Raw genomic sequence first — 20722 nt, 5'->3', positions numbered from 1 at the left:
ATTTTAATGAATAATAAGCATTGACATTCATGAAACTACGGTGGACCCATAAAGAAGCAAAGCTTGTAAAGTTATGGTTCCCTGAGCAAGCTTGTGCATTGAGCCGATAATTATTTAAATTGATGTATTGTGGAAGATACCACTCCAGGTAGGAAAAAGAGCCACAGAGTCTTGATTTCAAATGTAAACCTTATACTTTATGGAGTCTGATTCTGACCAACTGCTGATATGAAGAGGGTCACATCTCAAAACGTATTCAGCTATTAGGTGTCTATTTTATGCTTGTTATATTATACTGCCATACGTCCACATGAATTTCCCCAGGTGACACTATCAATTCGTTTCTCATAACTAGATTAACAGCGTTGACATGGAGTTTGCGAGACATGACCAAGCGGTGGCGCTGTTGACCAGCACAAAGGTCATCTCAATGATTGTATTCCGTGAGTCCATGGAGGTGGAGCACCACGAACCGATAGTCAGTAAGTTGAGCAACACCCATGGTGTTTGTAGTTCAATACCATCTTTTTTTCTGATGTTAAGGTTTGAAGGTCGTAATTGTACTGCCTTCTTTATTGGACAAATTTTGATTGGAAACAAAAAGTGAGTGAGAAAATTCAATTTAAGCCCAAGCTTCGCAACACAAAATGTAACTCGGTAATTATGTTTTCATTTTGTGTATCCAAAAACTTACGAGACACCCAGTTGTAACAATGTGAATTACATGCGATTTTGTTGGTAACCCGTTTAAGCCCCAGAAAATTATTCCAAGGAATACCCATGCAGTGAGGTAGGGACTGAATTCCCAGTCGTGATTCGAACTGGGATCCTAAAGGTGGAAGGCGAGGAAAGATACTACTCATAGAGTTATATAGGGCGCACTGGTGATGCAGCCTGCACAAACGCGACGGGACCGCAAGGAGACATTGAATATGAAGTAAACGTTGGAATTTGTGTTTATTGAACGCTACGCGATGCTGTTTTGTCAACTTACAAAATGGCCGCACAAACACACGCTGTTCGATGCTGTTTTTGTCAACTTAGAAAATGGCGGCATGCGCGCATGCCGGGGCGCGTATATAGGCCAGTGCGCCCTCTATTTCTTGTATACAACTCTATGATACTACTACATCAATCCTCCGCCCGCATATTGGGCGTGGTATAAATCTAACTGATGCAGGCCTGGATTTTCATCTTTGCGACGGCAAGGCCATTTTCCTTTTGCAAAGGGCACTTTGCAAAGGGCACTTCCACTATAAAATCTGCAAGTCTGTGGGACACATTTGAAGGGGCATGAAGGCCAGGAAAAGGGGTAATGGAGGCTCTGGCCTCTGTGTAGTAATTTCAGGGTCCAATTTCATAGAGCTGCTAAGCACAAAAATTTGCTTAGCATGAAATTTCTTCCATGATTAAAATAGGAATACCAACCAAATTTCCATGTGTTTGCTCATCCTGAAAATCGTGTGGAAATTTTGTCGGTAATCCTGTTTTATCAAGGCAGAAATTTCACGCTAAGCAAATTTGTGTTCTTAGCAGCTCTATAAAATTGGGCCCTGGCCTGCTGATGTCTAACTGAAACTAACCGAGGAGTATTTTTTTTTGTATATATTTTTCTCTCCTCAGAACATGAACCTCCTGAGTATTACAATCAGCAGGGTGGTGATTACGCCAATCATGTTGAGCCGGTAGTAGAGGACATCAGGCTGGTGCGTACCGGTGGTCCCCTTGGTCTTAGCATCGTGGGTGGGATCGACCACTCGAGCCACCCCTTTGGCGGCAACCAACCTGGTGTTTACATATCAAAGGTAAGGGTCTAGTTTCCTGTATCTTTAAATGAATTACGCCTTGAAAATATTAGGAAGGGGGAAGACTCTTTTGATTATGATGTTGGGATGTGTAGAGCTGGTATAAACCAACAACCTTCGGCAATCTTGAGCAGGTGTCTTACCACTTGCTAGCTAGCTAGAGACAGTTTGAGTCCTATATTTTTAGCAGCTTGTACCGCATCAATTTAGTAGATGGTGAATTTGCATCAGTTATAAAGAAAACATCTTCTCCAGAATGGCAAATGTCAAGGGTTCGAATCCAACCAGCCCCGTCTTTCCAGTGCTGCTGCTTTGAGTTCGGTGGTGTCACAGCGTGACCATTCTCGGATGTTGTGAACCCGGCACATCTTTGGTTGGCCCCTGGAAAGATGGTATCCCTCTGGAGTCCTATCCACAATGGCTGCTGATCTTTGACAATTACCAAAGCATACCCTGCTTTAAAAGCCATTGGACACTTTGGGTAAACAGTGCTCTCCAAGTCCCACACTTCGTGTATCACAACTTATATATAAAATAACAACCTGTGAAAATTTAGGCTCAATCGGTCATTGGAGTCCGGAGAAAATAATGGGAAAACCCACCCTTGTTTCCGCACGTTTTTGCCGTGTCATGACATGTGTTTAAAATAAATCCGTACTTCTTGATATTGATATTGTATTACTGTTTTCTCAAAAAGTAAAGCATTTCATGGAATAATATTTCAAGAGAAGTATTTCACCATTACCTTCTGTAAACCCTGTAAGTTATTTGTAAATATGTGAACTTTTAATTTTGTTTCTGTACTGAAAGTGTCCAATGGCTTTAACTAGATTTTCCTTCTATTTCAGATTGTTCCTAACGGGTCAGCAGCTAGAACAAACCTTTGCGTGGGCGATCGTATCATCAGAGTGAATGGAGTTGAGATGAAGCACGCCACGCACCAAGAGGCAGTCACAGCGCTCCTTTCCAACGCTCATGAGATTCTACTAAGAGTGAGTCACGACGCTCCACCAAGTGGACTACAGGTCAGTGGTTTATTTAGATGTTCTTCCCAATAAGGGAACTTGGCAAAGAAAAATGCAAGAACTTTTAGTTGCCCAGATTTTAAACTTGTATTGTCATATGTATTTTTCTTATGTATTAACCTTTGGCGCATCCGAGGGACGCGTGCGGAAGGACCAGCTTCATACTTTTTTAAATAACTACAAAGTGGATCAATTCTGTTGATTTTCTTTTTTGAGAGAGGCGCACAGGCTAGTGTCAAGAGTGAGCCGCAATGACAATTCTTAATTTTTCGTCTTTGCAGGAGATCACCATTGTCAAAGCACCCGGAGAGAAACTTGGCATCAGCATCCGAGGAGGCAATAAGGGGCACCCAGGCAACCCCCTAGACAAAAACGATGAGGGTATATTTATATCAAAGGTAAGTCAAAACAATAACTAGTTCTTATATTATAGAATACTTTTCAATAATGTACATGTATCAATGCACTGTACATTAGTGCCCTAGTCATAGGGTCAGTAACATTCAGGACGTTTATAACATTTCTCAACCCTAGGGTGAGTATACAGCCCTGAGAGAAAATGACGACTGTGAAACAAAATGCACATGATGATAAGTTTGTTCATGTGTTGGATGTCCCTAAAAGAGAGCGCTGTTCGTGCGTTTATACAAAACAGTACCACGGTCGTAAAAAGCATGACAAGTAGAATAGTGCCCGGGGATGACGTCGCACAATGGTAGTGCGCATGACAAGTAGAATAGCTCCCGGGGAGCTATTACTTGTCATGCGCATTAACCACATGCATGAATACTCGCGTGCCCGCTCGGTAATTAGCAAAATTAACACCTGGCACGTGATGATGATTGGACCAATGAGAACTCGACTCCCGGTAATGAATATGTATGAGGTATAGTAGCAACCATTATCCTGTGTCTCAAACGGGATTCCAACCCACACTCAATGACTTAACCAGGGCCTAGCTTCATAGAGCTGCTTAAGCACAAAATTTGCTTAAGCTGATACAAATCCTTGCTGAGTTATCTTAGATTACTACTCCACTCAATTGTTATGCTAAGTAAACAGCAGATGGCCAGTACATGTGAAAAAAATAAGCAAGCTATATTCGTGCTTAAGCAAATTTTGTGCTTAAGCAGCTCTATGAAATTGGCCCCAGAACTTAAACCATCCGGCCATAGCGGATGGGCACTAGGTATAACTTGGGATTGGAAACCCCCTAGAACTGTCTTGGCAAAGAGAATGAAGTTTGTTATATTAAAGCTGGGCAGTGGTTTGGTGCTGGGTATGAGGTAGGAAGCCTCAATAAAGGTGGGTAGGTTTAGAGACGATTTCATGCATTTTGTTGTCGTTACAGTTTGTATATTTCAATTTTATTTTATTTTCTCTTGAAGGTCAATGAGATCGGAGCTGCATCGAGGGACGCAAGGTTAAATGTAGGGATGAGAATCTTAGAGGTAAGTGATTGCAGCTTTTTTCAGAAAATAAAATTCACAGTCAAAGATTTCTCGTATTCAAGATCCTAAATGGCTGCGTTCCTCAGTATCTCTGTGACCTCGCCTCACTCAAACAATCTGGTCAGGTGTTTAAGATCTTCCATTTAGGTTAGCTCAACCAAGATTTAGAACCAACCTTTGCCAATGCTGCACCTGCCATTTTGAACAAGCTTCCTGCCACACTTCGAGAATTGAAGTCCCACCAGTTTTTCCTTTCAATTGTTCTGAACATAACTTATGTGCCACCATTGTTTTTTTTTGTATGTACGCGCCTTGATTGGTTTTTATAAGGAAAGGTTTCTATCAAAATGTACGAAAATGTGTCACCCTTTATAAATGTAGGTAAACGGTCAAAGCATGCTCGGGGCAAGACACGGCGATGCTGTACGGGGACTGCGAAGCTCCGGCGAGCGCATCCAGCTGTTTGTCTGCGACGGGTACGACCCCGGGGAGGTCGCATTCTGGCAGGCGCGACCCGGAGTCGTGGGTAACCCACTGCAACACTTTGACAGCAACAAAAGGACCAGTCAAGAAAGTATATCATCCATCGATCGGGAGATGACAACGGAGGAACTTAATCGTCTGAACCAGGTGGGTTTGTTTGACCTGGCATGACCTTTGGCATTTGACCTTTGACCCTTGGTGCGTAATGCGCCGTTTAATGTTTGAAGAGGTAGATCCTATAGGGTAACTGGTCATGACACTTGTGTCTAAGTCACTTACCCATAATTACTTCATAAAAGTTGGGAAGATACATGTAGTGCATTCTACTCTACCAGCCAGGCTTCTAGAGGGGGTAACTGGTAGACATGAGCTCATCAACTGATGAATTACATATTTTCGTGTCGGTGCCAAAGTGTATTTCTCAAATAGCATTTACGTTAAGCGCGAGTTTGAAAGTGCCTGAACTTATCTCGCTTAAAATAGCCTCAATGAAGACACACACAAGTACACGCCAATAAACAATCTTCTTTGCAAGTAGCATTTTTGTGCGAGATACAACCTTTTTGCGAAATCAAAATACAACAATTTTGCACAAACGGGACGATATAACTCTCTGGGATCACTATTGGTGAGGTCAAGCAAGGTCGTTGCTCATTCTCAGCGTAAAGTCATACAGCGATAAAGCAGAAAGTTTGGTTTGCTGATTTCTTATGAGCAAAAGTAAACAATGGATCAGTCAGAACCATGAGTTACATGTAGTAGCATGGCTCTTGGGCTGGTGATACCTTTTTTTTGCCGATCATATTTTTGTACAGAGTGAAACATGTGTGTCTACCAATTCGGAAAAGAGCCTCTGGTGTTTTAGTGAGATTGTTTAAAATAAAAGTGAGCAAATAGTATATTTCCAAGAAAAGAAGTGTCAATACAGTAGGAAGTCAGATTTGGAAGCGTGTTTTTGAGCACTGTAGGATTATATAACATTGCATCTTGGTTTGTTGCTAACTGCATCGTGTTTGGACCACACCCGAATCCTGTCACCCATCCTGCACCCATCTCGCCTCCTTTCCTGTATCCATCTCGCCTCCTCCCTGCATCTGAAGCCTGCTCCCCAACTCACCCTGTCTTCCCTCTTGTGGCTCCCCGCCATGGTCTTGAGCTGTCCTCCTTTAAACCCTTTGTTTTCTTCTTCAAACATTGGGCCAAGAGTGTTTTTCTCGCACAAACACTTTCAGGCCGGATTGAAACTTGTGTGGACGTTTCCTGGTCTTGGTCAACATTTCACAATCCTTTCTCAAACACACAATCTTATGGATGCGGTGCATGGGGTCCTTCCATCGTTTTTCTTTTTCCAAACAACTCCTCTGTGGGCTGCTACTATGAACAGATATATAAAAAACAAAATTGGGGTAAATGTCATTACCTCCCCCCCCCCCCAGTGAGAAATCGAACCCCCAAACCTCTGTTTATTCTTGCCTCATGTGTACATTACCTCCTCATGGTGCTGATCTGCTTATCATCATACATGTGTAGTGGGGTTCGAGTCCCGGTCTTGACACTTGTATCCTTTAAATCACTTCTTAGCTGCATCCTTTGGGCGGGCCATTGAGAAGTTAGTCCGGTCTGTTGCAGAAGTGTTCATCTTCATCAATACATGCTTGTTCCCGCTTAAAGGCAGTGGACACTCTTGGTAATTACTCAAAATAATTATTAGCATAAAACCTTACTTGGTAACGAGTAATGGGGAGAGGTTGATAGTATAAAACATTGTGAGAAACGGCTCCCTCTGTGACATAGTTTTCGAGAAAAGAGTAATTTTCCATGAATTTGATATCGAGACCTCAGACTTAGAATTTGAGGTCTCGAAATCAAGCATCTGAAAGCACACAACTTGTGACGAGGGTGTTTTTTCTTTCATTATTATCTCGCATTTTCGATGACCAATTGAGCTAGAATTTTCACAAGTTTGTTATTTTATGCATGTGTTGAGGTACACCAAGTGAGAAGACTGGTCTTTGACAATTACCAACAGTGTCCACTGTCTTTAAACTCCCTTCGTTCCTAAGCCCTGTCATTGATATCTCCCAAAACTCTTACTGTGTGCTCTCTTTCATAATACGTCCCCCCATCCTGCCCGCTCATTTTAACCCAACCCCTTGTGTGTGTTCTCTCTTCTTTGTACTCTGTGTGAATACCATGAGACATTTGTCATCACTCACTGTGTGCTCTCTTTCGTAACACCCTCCCCCTTCCCTTCTTTATCCCACCCATCTCGTCCCATCTATTTGGACGTCATTGTAACTCTGTGTGAATACCATGAGACATTTGTCATCATTCACTGTGTGCTCTCTTTCGCACAACCCTCTTCTGTTTTACTTTGTGAATGCCATGTCACGTTGCTCAACAACCAACTGTGTGCTGTCTGTTAAAACCTTTTCCTCCTCTCCCAACTCTCTTTACCCCACCCCCTTTTGTGTGTTCTCTCGTTGTCCCAATCTATCTGGATGCCATTGTAACTCTGTGTGAATACCATGACACATTGGTCAACAACCACTGCGTGCTGTCTTTCATAACCCTTGTGTGGTCTCTCGTTGTCCCAATCTATCTGGATGCCATTGTAACTCTGTGTGAATACCATGACACATTGGTCAACAACCACTGCGTGCTGTCTTTCATAACCCTTGTGTGGTCTCTCGTCGTCCCAATCTATCTGGATGCCATTGTAACTCTGTGTGAATACCATGACACATTGGTCAAAAACCACTGCGTGCTGTCTTTCATAACCCTTGTGTGGTCTCTCGTCGTCCCAATCTATCTGGATGCCATTGTAACTCTGTGTGAATACCATGACACATTGGTCAACAACCACTGCGTGCTGTCTTTCATAACCCTTGTGTGGTCTCTCGTTGTCCCAATCTATCTGGATGCCATTGTAACTCTGTGTGAATACCATGACACATTGGTCAACAACCACTGCGTGCTGTCTTTCATAACCCTTGTGTGGTCTCTCGTTGTCCCAATCTATCTGGATGCCATTGTAACTCTGTGTGAATACCATGACACATTGGTCAACAACCACTGCGTGCTGTCTTTCATAACCCTTGTGTGGTCTCTCGTCGTCCCAATCTATCTGGACGCCATTGTAACTCAGTGTGAATACCATGACACATTGGTCAACAACCACTGCGTTCTGTCTTTCATAACTCCTTCTCCCCTTATGCTCTTAACCTTTCACACAACCTCTCGTGTGTTATCTCGTCGTCCCAATCTATCTGGACGCCATTGTAACTCTGTGTGAATGCCATGTCACATTGGTCAACAACCGCTGCGTGCTGTCTTTCATAACTCCTCCCCCATCACGCTCTTAACCTTTACCCCAAACCCCTTGTGTGTTCTCTGGTCGTCCCAATCTATCTGGACGCCATTGTAACTCTGTGTGAATGCTATGACACATCGGTCAACAACCACTGCATGCTGTCTTTCATAACTCCTCCCCCCTCATGCTCTTAACCTTTACCCCAAACCCCTTGTGTGTTCTCTCGTCGTCCCAATCTATCTGGACGCCATTGTAACTCTGAATGCTATGACACATTGGTCAACAACCACTGCATGCTGTCTTTGCTTCACAGGAGAGCCAGTACCAGCAGGAGACGGAAGAATGGGAAAAGGAAGATCTTGTGAAAGTGGTAAGCGTCTCTTTAATTGTCTCTGGCAAACCATATCCCCCTGAAATTTGAGACTTTAGAACACTATTTTGTCAGCACAGCCAGTGTCCCAGGCATTTTTAAATGAAGAAACACAGTCAGGGATGAGGTTCTTCAGACTTTTGGCTGAATTTTTATGTCGGCCTGGTGAAGAAAATCAGACAATATTATTTTCCACAAGTAAAGAAATGCTGCTCATTGGTCTACTTCTCTGGTGCTTTGGATACTGTTTCCAAAAGCTCCTTGGAATCTTTAACCTCAGGGGTTACCAAACGGTAGAAATGGCGTTATTTCAACATACCTTTGATTTTTTATCCAAGTTTCAGACTTTTTCGTTAGTAATGACTCTCACCCCTGCATTGTGCACAATTAGGTTTGCATTGAAAGCTTAGTGATGCCTTTTTTCTCCCAAGACTTTCTTCTGGGATTTATTATCATTAAAGCGAGGAAATTTGCATATTTATGAAGCTTATGTGACATCATACATATGTAGCAGGATGATCTTTGTTGGTTTCTGTTTTCTTGGAGTTTTGAACACTGCTCATGTAATATTGTCTAAACCTCTGCCAAAGTTTGCTGATTTTTAACTTGAGTTTAAACCTAAAAGCTTTGTTTTTATAATATATAAGGAAGTACTGTTCTTTTTTTGTGTACAGTTGTTGTTCATGCTTTAATGTTACAGCGCCCTCAATTGTCATATATATACAAGTCTATTTATTTGTTTGTTTAATCGAACAAGTGCTCTCAATCCTCCCCAGTGTCACAGTTTGAATGTCCAGCCATGTTTTAATTCGTACTAAAAGACACACAATGTGGAAAGATGTAATTTAGGAAAAATCCAGGCGCCTCCTTTTCAAAGTGTCAACTCTTCTACGATAAAAAGTGTCTTCAAAAGTCTTTCTTATTAGTCTTGGGATCCCCCAGAAGCCTGTTGTTTATGTACCCTCTATACCAAAAGTCAAGGTTGCCATGACTAAAACAGAAGAATTTGTTTCCCGACTGAAAACATCCATCACCTTGAGAAATATTTTCATTGGCGATATTTCCTTATTTTGGGAAATGTTCTCTCATAAAACCGGAGCTGCCAACTAGCCCTGATTCTGCAGAAAATTCCCTGAAAAAAATCTTTCCCTGTTCTGATGATCAACAAATGTTGGCATCTCTGAATTAAACTTGTTAAACTTTTTAAACAGTTGGAAACTTTTAACAGCCCTGAACAGGAGAAAAATCAGTCCAAAAATAGGTAATTAATGGTTAAACAAACAAGTTAAAAACCCTCATACAAGCTGTCTGAGATCTGATTTTTCTGGTAATTTTTCTCATCTAAAACCAATCTCGCTTTGATAATTTTTTCATTTTATTATCAATTTTGTTTCATTCCACTTCGCGTCATTAAAAAGGATGTCTCATCCCAGGTAAAGAAAAAAAACATCCATTCTCATCCAAACTCTGCTAAAAAAATGTTTGTCTGAACGTTTAAAAAACAGTGATGTGATTGCAGTGTGAATGGCTAATTGTTTAAAGGGGATATTGAACCATTAAAGGGTGTTGATCTAATTCACCTGACGTCGTTACCACAATAACTTGCATGCGCTATTTTGGGGGTAGGGGTTGGGGGTTTAATGTCCCTGTGTCTGCGTAGAAATGCCAACTCTCAATAATTCTGTAGGCGTGTCATGGCCGAGCGGGTGAGAACACCTGACTCAAGCTCTGGTGTTTCTGATCAGCAGAGTGTGGGGTCGAGTCCCGGTCATGACACTTGTTTCATTTAACAAGATACTTAACCATTATTTCTGCGTCCTTCAGATGGGACATAAAGCTGTTTGTCCCGTTTGTTGTGTAATACATGTAAAAGAACATCGGGCACTTCGCAAAGAAAATGGGGTTTGCCCCGGTGTTCCTGTTTTGATTGGCTGTATATTGCGCCAAAGCAGTTACATTGTGCTAAGTAAATCAATTGGTCTCAATACTGAGCACTTTGATATGCGCCTGGGGGGGTGATAAAGCTCAACGCCCACATAAATGTGAGTATTGCATGATGGTCCAGCTCATGACTGTTTACAACCTCATATATTTCCAATACTTCCTCTTGATGTCAAATCTCCAGACTTCTTTGGTCATCTTCCAGTCTGCCATTTTGTTTCAAAGTGTAACGTCTTATGCTGTTGCTTTGTTATAAAGGGAGCTGGTTTTGGACAGCAAGTTTGCATGATTTCAGTCGAAACATTTTGAAGCTCAGTTTAAAATATGAAAAATCGATGAGGGAAGTTTTCAATTGAAAAATGGAAGATATAACAATGGAAGACGCCTGGCACTAACTGGTTAAAAGAAACCTGATTCACTGATTACAAAACATCAAAGGTGCACTCAGTGTGTGGATTTTGTATGACTTCTTAATAGGGTAATGTCTTAAAGCCATTATACACTTTCGTAACAGAAAAAAAAAAAGTTCACAGATTTACAAATAACTTACAGGGTTTACAGAAGGTAATGGTGAAAGACTTCTCTTGAAATATTATTCCATGAAATGCTTTACTTTTCGAGAAAACATTAAAACATTTATCAATTATCGCTAACGAGAATTACGGATTTATTTTGAACGCATCTCATGACACGGCGAAACGTGCGGAAACAAGGGTGGGTTTTCCCGTTATTTACTCCCGACTCAGATGACCGATTAAGCCTAAATTTTCACAGGTTTGTTATTTTATATTAAAGTTGTGATACACGAAGTGTGGGCCTTTAGACAATACTGTTTACCGAAAGTGTCCAATGGCTTTAAAGATGCACTCATGCTCATCTTGATAATCAACTAGTCTGCATATCAAAGTCACACTCTCGGTATTATAAGAAAATAAGTGTGACATCTCACATGACTAAACATGCACTCTAATCCAAATTAATAGAAACCAAATTCACATTAAAGCATGTTAAAGGTGCACTCCAATATTAATTCTTTGAAAAGATACCATTTTCACACTTAAGGGTATCTTTAAAGAAAGGGTCATTGTTTTTTGTCAATGTCATAATGATTTACAGGCATATTTATCAAGAAAGATACGATAAAAGTAACATGTAAAAGTTCCAGTTGAATACAGTGGCTACTTTTTGAGAAAACAGGAAAAAGCTGTCAAGGTCTTTTTCATCAATTACTTTGAATCCATTCTCGTTTAGTGGGGTGACAGCAAGTGCCAACAACATCTCTGGCATGCTTACAAAGTATAACACTTAAGTTTTACAAAGACAATGAAAAATCTGTGTAAGCCAGATGAAAGAAATATCACAATATTTCTATGGCAAAAGTTATCACAGCAAAGAAGATGCAAGATAAAAATGACATGAAATGTTTAAAAGATAGAACATACATTGTTACACGCACGTTAGTAAACACCCGGAAAGCTAGATTAGATTAAAATTAGAACCTATCACAAAAGACGTGTTACCATCTCAACTCTTTTGGGAGTATGCAGCCCCGACAGTTTCTGAAGGTTGTGAAAATTGTGTTCCTTGCCTAGTTGGGGATTAAGATTTGACGAGAGAGGTTAGGGACACTTGGAGGCAGCTTTATAAATCCATAGTTCTTGAAAAATGCGCACACACATGCTCAGAATTTCGTAAACAGGTTAAGAAGAATCATGACAAATTATGACATAAACTGATAAATAATTGATGTGTTCACATTATATATATGGCCTTTGACCAGTAAGACTTTTGAAGACTGGCAAATATTTTCCTGTTTTTCAAAAACATTTTAAACATTTTTCACAATTTGACAAAGTTTGACGTTTTTTGAAATCTTGTCTTCAATCCAGGAGGCCATGAGGTTACAGAGGGAGGAAGACACCAAAAGGCTAATGGCAGAAGGCACCGACAACCACATAAACAAAGCCACCATGAGAACATTGGAAGACATTGAGCCCCCACCCCCTGCGGTACAGGAAGCACCGGTAAACACACCACCACCAATGGACCCATTGGAAGCCCTCGAACCCCCTCCCCCTGTGGAGCAGGAACAGCCAGAATACACATCATCAATGAATCTATTAGAGGATATTGAGCCCTTACTACTCATTGTGGAAAAGGAAGAGCCAGTTAATGCTGCTGCGTCAATGAATACATTGGAAGACTTTGAGCCCACGCCCCCTGTGGCAAAGGAAGAGCCGGTATGGCTATTGGTGTCAAATTCAATGGAAAATTTCAGTTGCTTCCTTTGTTATGGTTTCTGAGAAAACGTAGAAATCATTTTGAATGATTCCATATGATTTTGCAGATGCGCTCAAAATTCTATCTTAAGTACTTTTTTATTTTATGATTTGCAATGAATATTCATGACCTCTAAATATGCATCTTTTTTTCCCCAAATCAGTGAAATGTCCCAGTGATGATAATGGCTGTATCAAGTGTCCTCTATTCTTTACTCTCTCTCCTAAAAAGTCTCTGTACAAGATGGTAGATTTTAAAAGGTAACCGGTAGCCGCGACCTAACTTGACCTCATCAGTTATTATCTCATAGAGTTCCATATAATTCTTTATGGGAGAGGTCAGGCTTGGTCACCACTACTGGTTACCTTTTAAAATCTACCGTACATGCAAGACAGGCATGCTTTACCCTTTTCCCTCTCCTATCCTCCAAAAGCAATTTTGTTTTCTGAAATTGGGTCCTGCTTTGAGGCAATTCATGCGTGCTGCTATTTTAAATGTATGGCAAATTCCAGCTTTCTAATTGGTTGATTTTGGCACGCATGCATGTTACATAGAGGACGTACACTGCTGACACAGACGACACTTGAGCTCAGCATTGTGTGTGTTCTACTGCTATTGCATGACTTGCATGATACTGTTGTAGTGGCTTGCTGAATCCGTAATATTTCAGTGCATGTGCATTGTGATTTGTATTTAGAAAGCATGAATACGTGGAATGAGTAACTCCAAGTGTTAATTTTAGAGATCGTTTGTGCATTGGGGGAAATGAACGAGTAGATTTAGCTTTACAATCACTGAATTGTACAATTCATTACTGCCTTTTAAATACGAGGAGTCTGTGGAGGGGTAAACAAACTTTCAGGGCTGATGTTGGTTCTTGGATCTGGGTTTTGGGATCTGGGTTCTGGGGTCATTTACAACCTGGGGTTTCGTTGCAGATCACATGTTGTATAGACAGAATAGGCTATTCATACAAGCACCTTAAAACATACTGCAATACCTCTTGGGAAAACCAGTTGGAAATGAAATCAAGCTGCCAAGGATGGATGCCATGCTGTAGTTCACATGTAACAATGCCTTGTTATGTAGTGGTGTACCGCATTGCTTCAAAATCAGCGCGCCATGATGGTTTCTGGTCTTGCTTGGACTCAGATATCCATCTTTTGCGCACCAATCATAAGTGTTGGGAATGCATATGGGCTGTTCAATTTTGTTCATACAAGCCGGGTTGTTGTTGCTGTTAACAGAGAGAGAGAGAGAAAAAAATGAGGTTAAAAAAAAAAAAAATTGAAAACTTTTTTGTAAAAACGAATGCGGTTTCCTTTCATCTTTCAGGTGCTGGAGAATAAGACACCGGTCACTGAAACTACTCCTTCCATTCCAACACCAACGGTCATCCCCAACAACTACAGTAGTCTCGAGCCTCAGGCCACGCCTGAGGAAGAAGAAGGCCCCCCGCCGGTACCCTTAACGAGCCCCCCACCCTTCAGCCCACCTCCTGTTGATGACAAGGTAAGCTTTGGCACGGTCGGAAAGAGAAATGAGAGGGGGGATAAAAGAATGCGGCAGAAATCACACACTTGAAGAGAAAATGCAACATTACTTTCAGGAGCGTTTTAATCCAAACTTTAGAAAATAGAAATAGCTGTTGCAAACTGCTTACCGACCAAAAGGACTTGTGGTATAAATGCACAGTGTCTGACATTTTGATCAAGCAAAAAAAGGTCTTTCCTCAAATTTGTGATTTGTATCTCAATACAATGGGAGGATTTTTCTACTCAATTAAATCTGCTAAGCAGAGAGGCAATCTTGCTTTGCAGAAACATACTACCAGCCAAAAAGGCATGTAATTTATATGCGTATGACTGGTGTACTGCATAGGGAAAGTTCGAATGTGCACCAAGGTTAAGTAAAGCTTGACTATTTTTTACTTGAGCCCAGGCTGGTCGAACCATTGGTTGACTACTGTGGTCGACCATTTGGAACCAGCCTCCTGACTATGGTTTCTTCCCTGGTTCCAGTAGCCTTGCTCATGTGCGTTGATATTCAGTAGACAACCGTCTGTGACTGGTACCCTCAAAATTATTTAGCTTTTTGCGTATTATGAAAATTGTCAGGAAATTTAATATTAGTATTATTAATACTTTCTGCTTAAGCAGCCCCACAGAATTTTGTCTGATAAATCTTTCGTGACTATTTTAAAAACGGCGGGAATAGTTTGGTTGCATTTTCTCTTCGAGCATGACGTTGCACTCCTTTACCAGAATAGTATTTATTTCATTTATTTCTTTTGTTTCTAGGTGATAGTTTTGATACTTGGATTTGTTCAATTATCAACAGAAATTGCACATTTTGTTTACACTGTCTTTAACCCTGAGCCAGCGTTTGTGAAAAGACAAGGATTTATATTATAAGTAGGTTTTCAAAAGATAGATATAGGAAGCTAAATTTTTGTTCAGAGCATTCTTGTTCAGACGGTAAGAAAATGGATGGGGGGGGGGGTGGCTGGAATTGGGGACAGGGGTAATATTTTGTATGACTATGAGAAACGAAACTCAAACTTGTACAACTTAATTTTTTTAATTTAATTGAAAAGTCAGCTGGTCTCTTGACCTAGTGAATAGACGAATATATTAATTGGTTGCCTCTCAAGTAAAGTACAGAATGCCCCTCGGGCAGTTCCCGAATTGATGGCTTCGGCAATTGCTATGGCTTTACTGGTCTGGGCCCAATTTCATAGAGCTGCTTAAGCACAAAATTTTGCTTAAGCACAAAATTTTGCTTAAGCACAAAATTTTGCTTAAGCAAAAAATTCATTGCTTAGTAAAATCAGATTACCGGCCAAGACTCCACTCAATTGTTTTGCTTATGCACTCAACAGCTTAATACTAGTCATAAGCAATGTATATGGCATGAAATTTTGGCCAGTAACATGTGTAAATAAAGCGAGCTATTTTCGTGCTTAAGCAAATTTTGTGCTTAAGCAGCTCTATGAAATTGGCCCCTGGTCCCAATATCATGGCTCTGCTTAACGTAGTTGTCACAGTGTCAGCGCTTATGGGGGCATGAAATTCCGCATACGTATATATACATGTACTTTCTGTCAAGCATATTTCACAGGTTAGCAGGGAAATTGTTCTTGTGCCCGTGCCACGTTACTAGCCATTCTTTGCTTAACAGCTAATGCAGAAATTTGGGGCTTGCACAGTAAGCAAAGAATGCTGATCGTGTAAGCGCAGAATTTGGTGCTAAGCAGAGCCATGAAATTGGGCGGTGTTCTTCACCCCTTCAGCCAATGATTTGAGCCCTAGCCAAAGCTGATTCTTTTGGAAGTGGTTTCAAATGTGTAGATGTATTTGATCCACCTATAACTGCGATGTTACCCCAATCCATGCCAAGAGGTACATAGCACCCCCTCCAATCCACCCCAGGTTGCTATAAAGTAATACCCAATGATCCAAGCATAACCGTCTTACCCCTTGTGGTGGAAACCCAGCAACCTCTACCAGAAACCCCCCCCCCCCCCCCAGACAAACCCCACTACCATGGTCCCCAACCAAGGTGACATTTAAATGAAATTTGTTGACCCGGCGCAGGAAACTCATGCCTTCAATTGTTGTGCTGTGAACCTGGTATTATTGCTGTAATCCCACTACCCTAATAACATACATGTACCCAACCCCACCCTATTTCTTAAATACCCCAACCCACCTATTAAATACCCACAGCCCTAAATACCCAATTCCCACATCTCCCAAAATACCCTAACTTAGCGATTTAACTGGTCACCCTTGCTTAATTTAGCATGGTTGTAAAATGTAGCAATGTTTGACAAGATATTGCAAGAGAACTTGCACACAAACATTTTGTAACGTTTTACAACCATGCTAAATTTAAGCAAGGGACCCTTGCTAAATTGCTCTCATGTGAAGGGGGCTTCAGAGGTATAATGCAACTGATGGTCCACACCTTGTACAGCAGCTGTACCACCCTTAAACATTCCACCCCGTACCACATTAGCCATACCCCCACCGTACCCACGTACCCATACCCCCTCCTTACTCCCACTACCCATACCCCCATCATACCGAAATGCCGCAACCCCACAAGCCCTACCCAACCCCAACCCCTTGGAGACTAAATTAATTAAAAACTTTCATAGAGGTACATAACATACATGTATAAGGCAACTGGTGGTCCATATCTGTACAGACAGCCATCCCAATCTACAATCCTGGCTATATCTCATTGGCCCCCCCCGGCCACCCCTTCAATGTTTGCTCTACTTTTGCGTTCTGCGCTCCAGCTTCCATTAACATTGAGTGGGAGAATGGGAGAATGGGGGAGGGTTTGTTAATTGTCAAGTTGCCCAAGCATTTCTGCCTGGATTGTATTTCCCCTCCAGTACCAAATACCCGAACCCCTAAAAGGCTTAATAAATTACCAATTAATAGAGGTATAAGGCATCTGATTTAGATTGTATTGTCAGTCTAGTAACCCACCCCAATTCAGATGGGGCTACTCTTCTCGCGGTGAAAAATCTGTGTAAAGTTCTGAGTACTAACAGCATGGTTGCATGGCAAAGCTTAACACTACACCTTCATTGCATGTGGCATAACAAAGATCACACCCTGAGACCAAGGGATCTCAACAAGACAATTTGTTGCGTCGGAAACTTTATGGGTATTCTTTCACGTCCACAGACCCTCAACTCGGGTGACCCATCTTGGTCAGGACATCTGTACACCCATTGACAGAAAATGTTAAAATTCCCCTTTACTCAAAAGGGGATCTGACTAATTTTTTGTGAAACTTGAGTTTCAGAAGATACAAGTTTGACTACATATTACGCTCTTTCCCAATGCTCATTCAAACATAAGTATTACCAAAATGAGGCAGGGAGGTAATTTGGAAACCTTCCTCCCATTCTTTGGTTAATTAAGTGACAAACAAAACAGTTGTTACAAACTACGAAACACCACATTTGAATCCTACAAGCTTACCGCTGATTTCACAATGACTAGAACAAGTACAGTTTATTGCGATCCTATAAGCTAAAGTAGTAGTCCCTGCCTATTTCTTTACCATCCGCCCAGGTAATAGTTAATAAGCAGGACAGTTCTTTTCAGAACTGAGAAGTCTCTCGAACACCCGAACAATCTACCTCGCGGTAGTACAATTAAGCAAGACAGTTCTCTAAGAACAAACTCTACCTGGCAAGTAGATACACACATGGTGTTACCGCAAACCGAGTATATATAGAATTGTCATCTAGTTACTGAATCAAAGTTTCTCGATTTGTGCAATTTATAATCATGGACGTTCAACCAGTGTTTGTATAAGAGAGAGTTTAACTGCTGCCAGCTTGGTGTTTGTATCCCCTCTTGGGAAGTTGACGTGAAGGTCATCTTATTACATTGTCGTTTTGTGACGGTATTATCTTCTCAGATCCCATGGTCGAAAAAACACAAAGTAAATGCATCTCCTGCAACCTGTTTATTTCCTAACTCTAACTCCAGCCACCTAAAAAATTCCCCAGTCACCTGCTACTCCTTCCTCAAAACCCTTTCTTCCCAAAAAAGCAAAGACAGTTGCATGCCCTTCTTTTGTTTTTGTTTTCTTGCCAAACGTACCTACTCTTTCCCTGGCACAGCCAAAGAAATCCGGCCCTCCTGTCGCGCCCCGACCCACAAAGGACCAGGCTGGCAGGTCCAAGCTGGTCTCCACGTCCAGTGGCGCCACTAGCCGTTCCTCCAGCACATCCAGTCCGCCTTCATCACCCCAGGTAACGGTTTTCTGCCGAGAAAGCTTTTTTTCTTTTCTTGTTTATTTTTTTCCTTCTTCTCATGCTGTGTCCAAAGAGAGAGCCTGCGCCCAATTTCATGGAGATACTTAAGCACAGAAAGAAGCTAAGCACAATGCTTTTTAAATATTATATGCTTTTTGGTAATGAAACCAAGGGTCCTCATAAATAAACGTTATCACTGTAGCTTGCAAAGCCTGAGGAAACCTGTAAACAAGGTTGCTTGTTGTGTGAAGCAGAATTGCCAGGGTAAACCCCCTACTCTTCCATGGTAAGTGTTCAGGGTACTTTTACATGCACCAACAATCCTAGTACAAGAAACCTACAGCTTAACCTCCCATCGGAAGGGCAAAACAGTGAAGTATCTTGCTCAAGGATACAAGCGCCAAGACCGGGACTCTAGCCCGAGTGGTCAAGCGCATATCTCTCAAGCTCATGGCATGTCTGGTGTATCTGACCAGTAAAGTGTTGTTTGAGTCCCAGTCTTGACATCTATATCCTAAAGCAAGAAACTTGACCATTAGCATATACTGTTTCGTCTTTCAGTATGGGGGGAAAATAAACTGCGCCAATAAAGTATCTAAACACTTACAAATGGTCAGATATATCGGAACCTGAAACAGTATGCCAAAAAATAATTATTCATTTCGAGTCACCGTTAATTTCTGCACATTTTGACACATCTTGTGTTGCGCTACGATGTTGTTTGGTGGATTTACACGCACTTGAGTGGCTTAAGGTCGAATTTCAAAAGTTGCAAAAGCCCCTATACAAGCTATATCGTTGTATTGTGACGAGTAAGATCGGCGTTTCTTTTGCTCGCCTTTTATAAATGATGCTTTTTTGGTCGCGTTTTGGATAAATCGGTTGCGATGAACATACTCACCAATAATTGTCAGTAACCAAGCAAAGGGGTCAAAGATGGGAGGCATACAACAATGGTAAGACAGGGAAAGGTGTTTCAAGATAACAGGAAAGATGGCTCAAACGACCAAACAGGAAAGAGGACGGATCGTTGGTTTGATAGAAGCCGGTACGTCGATGCGAGCTGCAGCTCACTGTGTCTTTTGTCTTGATTTTGTCTGAGTGTGATGCTTATGTGAGTTCCCTTTTGGAATTGGGGTGAATAGGGGCTTTTGCAACTTTTGAAATTCGACCTTAAGCCACTCAAGTGTCCATAAATCCACCAAACAACATCGTAGCGCAACACAAGATGTGTCAAAACGTGCAGAAATTAACGGTGAATAGAAACAAACAATTACTTTTTTTTTATACTATTTCAGGTTCCGATAAATCTGACCATTTGTAAGTGTTTAGATTCTTTATTGGCGCAGTTTAGTAGGACCCATGTGTTGTATATTGCATGTAATAACCCAGTGCGTTTATCATTAAGAGAAGGGGTGCGCCCCCTGTGTTTTCTGGTACGGTTAGCTGCAGGTTGCACTTCGGCACCTTGTAAACCATTACACGGTGCTATGTTAATAAGATTTTCTGAAGATACATGTAGCTCCGCATACCATGTAGACACAAATTAAGACACCTTCCGATGTGATAAAGCGCTATAAAAGAACTGCATATTCTTGTTGTCATTAAGCTATTTTACAAACCTTTAACAACCTTTTGAAAATCAACAATTCTAGGAGTTCTCATTTTCGGCGAGCTGCAGTAGCAACAGTCTTTCACTTTGGACACGGCTTCATTCTGTCATTCATTCTCTTTGTTTATGTTTACTTAACTACATTATAAACAAATTCTTCATCTCTCTTCTTGCATGATCAAAATGTCCATCCCAGTTTTGTGGTAGCAGTGTGGAAATCTTGTCAACAAAATATCGTGGTTTGTTTGAAGTACTTATTGAGGAAACACAACCGACCTCATAATGCTGGTAAGAACAACAATTTGCTAAGCACAGAAAACTATTGCTTAGCCATAAAAGTTCACTAGTTAAAATGATATTAGATTTAAATTACAGTGACTGGTGCCCTGCTTATGGAGCTGCATTTTCTGGCTAAGAGCTTTACCAATTTTAGCCCAGGTCGCAATGAGCAACTACTCAACAAGTTGAAAATTCTTACCATGTACTTTTGCTTAGAATGTATAGGTTAACAAGCCAAAGCCTATGGGGTGCTCATTGAACTTCACTGATTCCCTACTTATTTTTGCTTATCAGAGAATTTCGGTAAGCATCTCTATAAAATAGCTCATCTGTACTTTGCAATTCACACTGGTACCACAAAACTTCAAGCCCTTC

At 41.2% G+C, this 20722-nt stretch overlaps 1 protein-coding gene across 12 annotated transcripts in view; it reads left to right on the top strand.

Annotated features, from left to right (window-relative positions):
• LOC117300721 (protein scribble homolog) overlaps positions 1 to 20722 on the top strand; it is a 122033-nt gene that overhangs the window by 83530 nt on the left and 17781 nt on the right. For 7 of the 12 annotated variants that reach the window (XM_033784485.1, XM_033784492.1, XM_033784488.1 and 4 more), the window contains 10 exons: positions 356 to 482; positions 1624 to 1805; positions 2654 to 2830; positions 3112 to 3228; positions 4219 to 4281; positions 4663 to 4911; positions 8391 to 8447; positions 9866 to 9880; positions 12278 to 12628; positions 14004 to 14180. In XM_033784485.1, coding sequence (XP_033640376.1) covers positions 356 to 482; positions 1624 to 1805; positions 2654 to 2830; positions 3112 to 3228; positions 4219 to 4281; positions 4663 to 4911; positions 8391 to 8447; positions 9866 to 9880; positions 12278 to 12628; positions 14004 to 14180 — 1515 coding nt within the window. Of the gene's footprint in view, positions 1 to 355; positions 483 to 1623; positions 1806 to 2653; positions 2831 to 3111; positions 3229 to 4218; positions 4282 to 4662; positions 4912 to 8390; positions 8448 to 9865; positions 9881 to 12277; positions 12629 to 14003; positions 14181 to 18321; positions 18454 to 20722 lie in introns of all 12 variants that reach the window. The other 5 variants (XM_033784495.1, XM_033784493.1, XM_033784490.1 and 2 more) reach the window with 5 other exon arrangements.

The sequence above is a fragment of the Asterias rubens genome, chromosome 16 (genome assembly GCF_902459465.1).
Source record: "Asterias rubens chromosome 16, eAstRub1.3, whole genome shotgun sequence".
NCBI classification, from domain to species: Eukaryota; Metazoa; Echinodermata; class Asteroidea; order Forcipulatida; family Asteriidae; genus Asterias; species Asterias rubens.
This window is presented reverse-complemented; position numbering and strand designations above follow the sequence as displayed.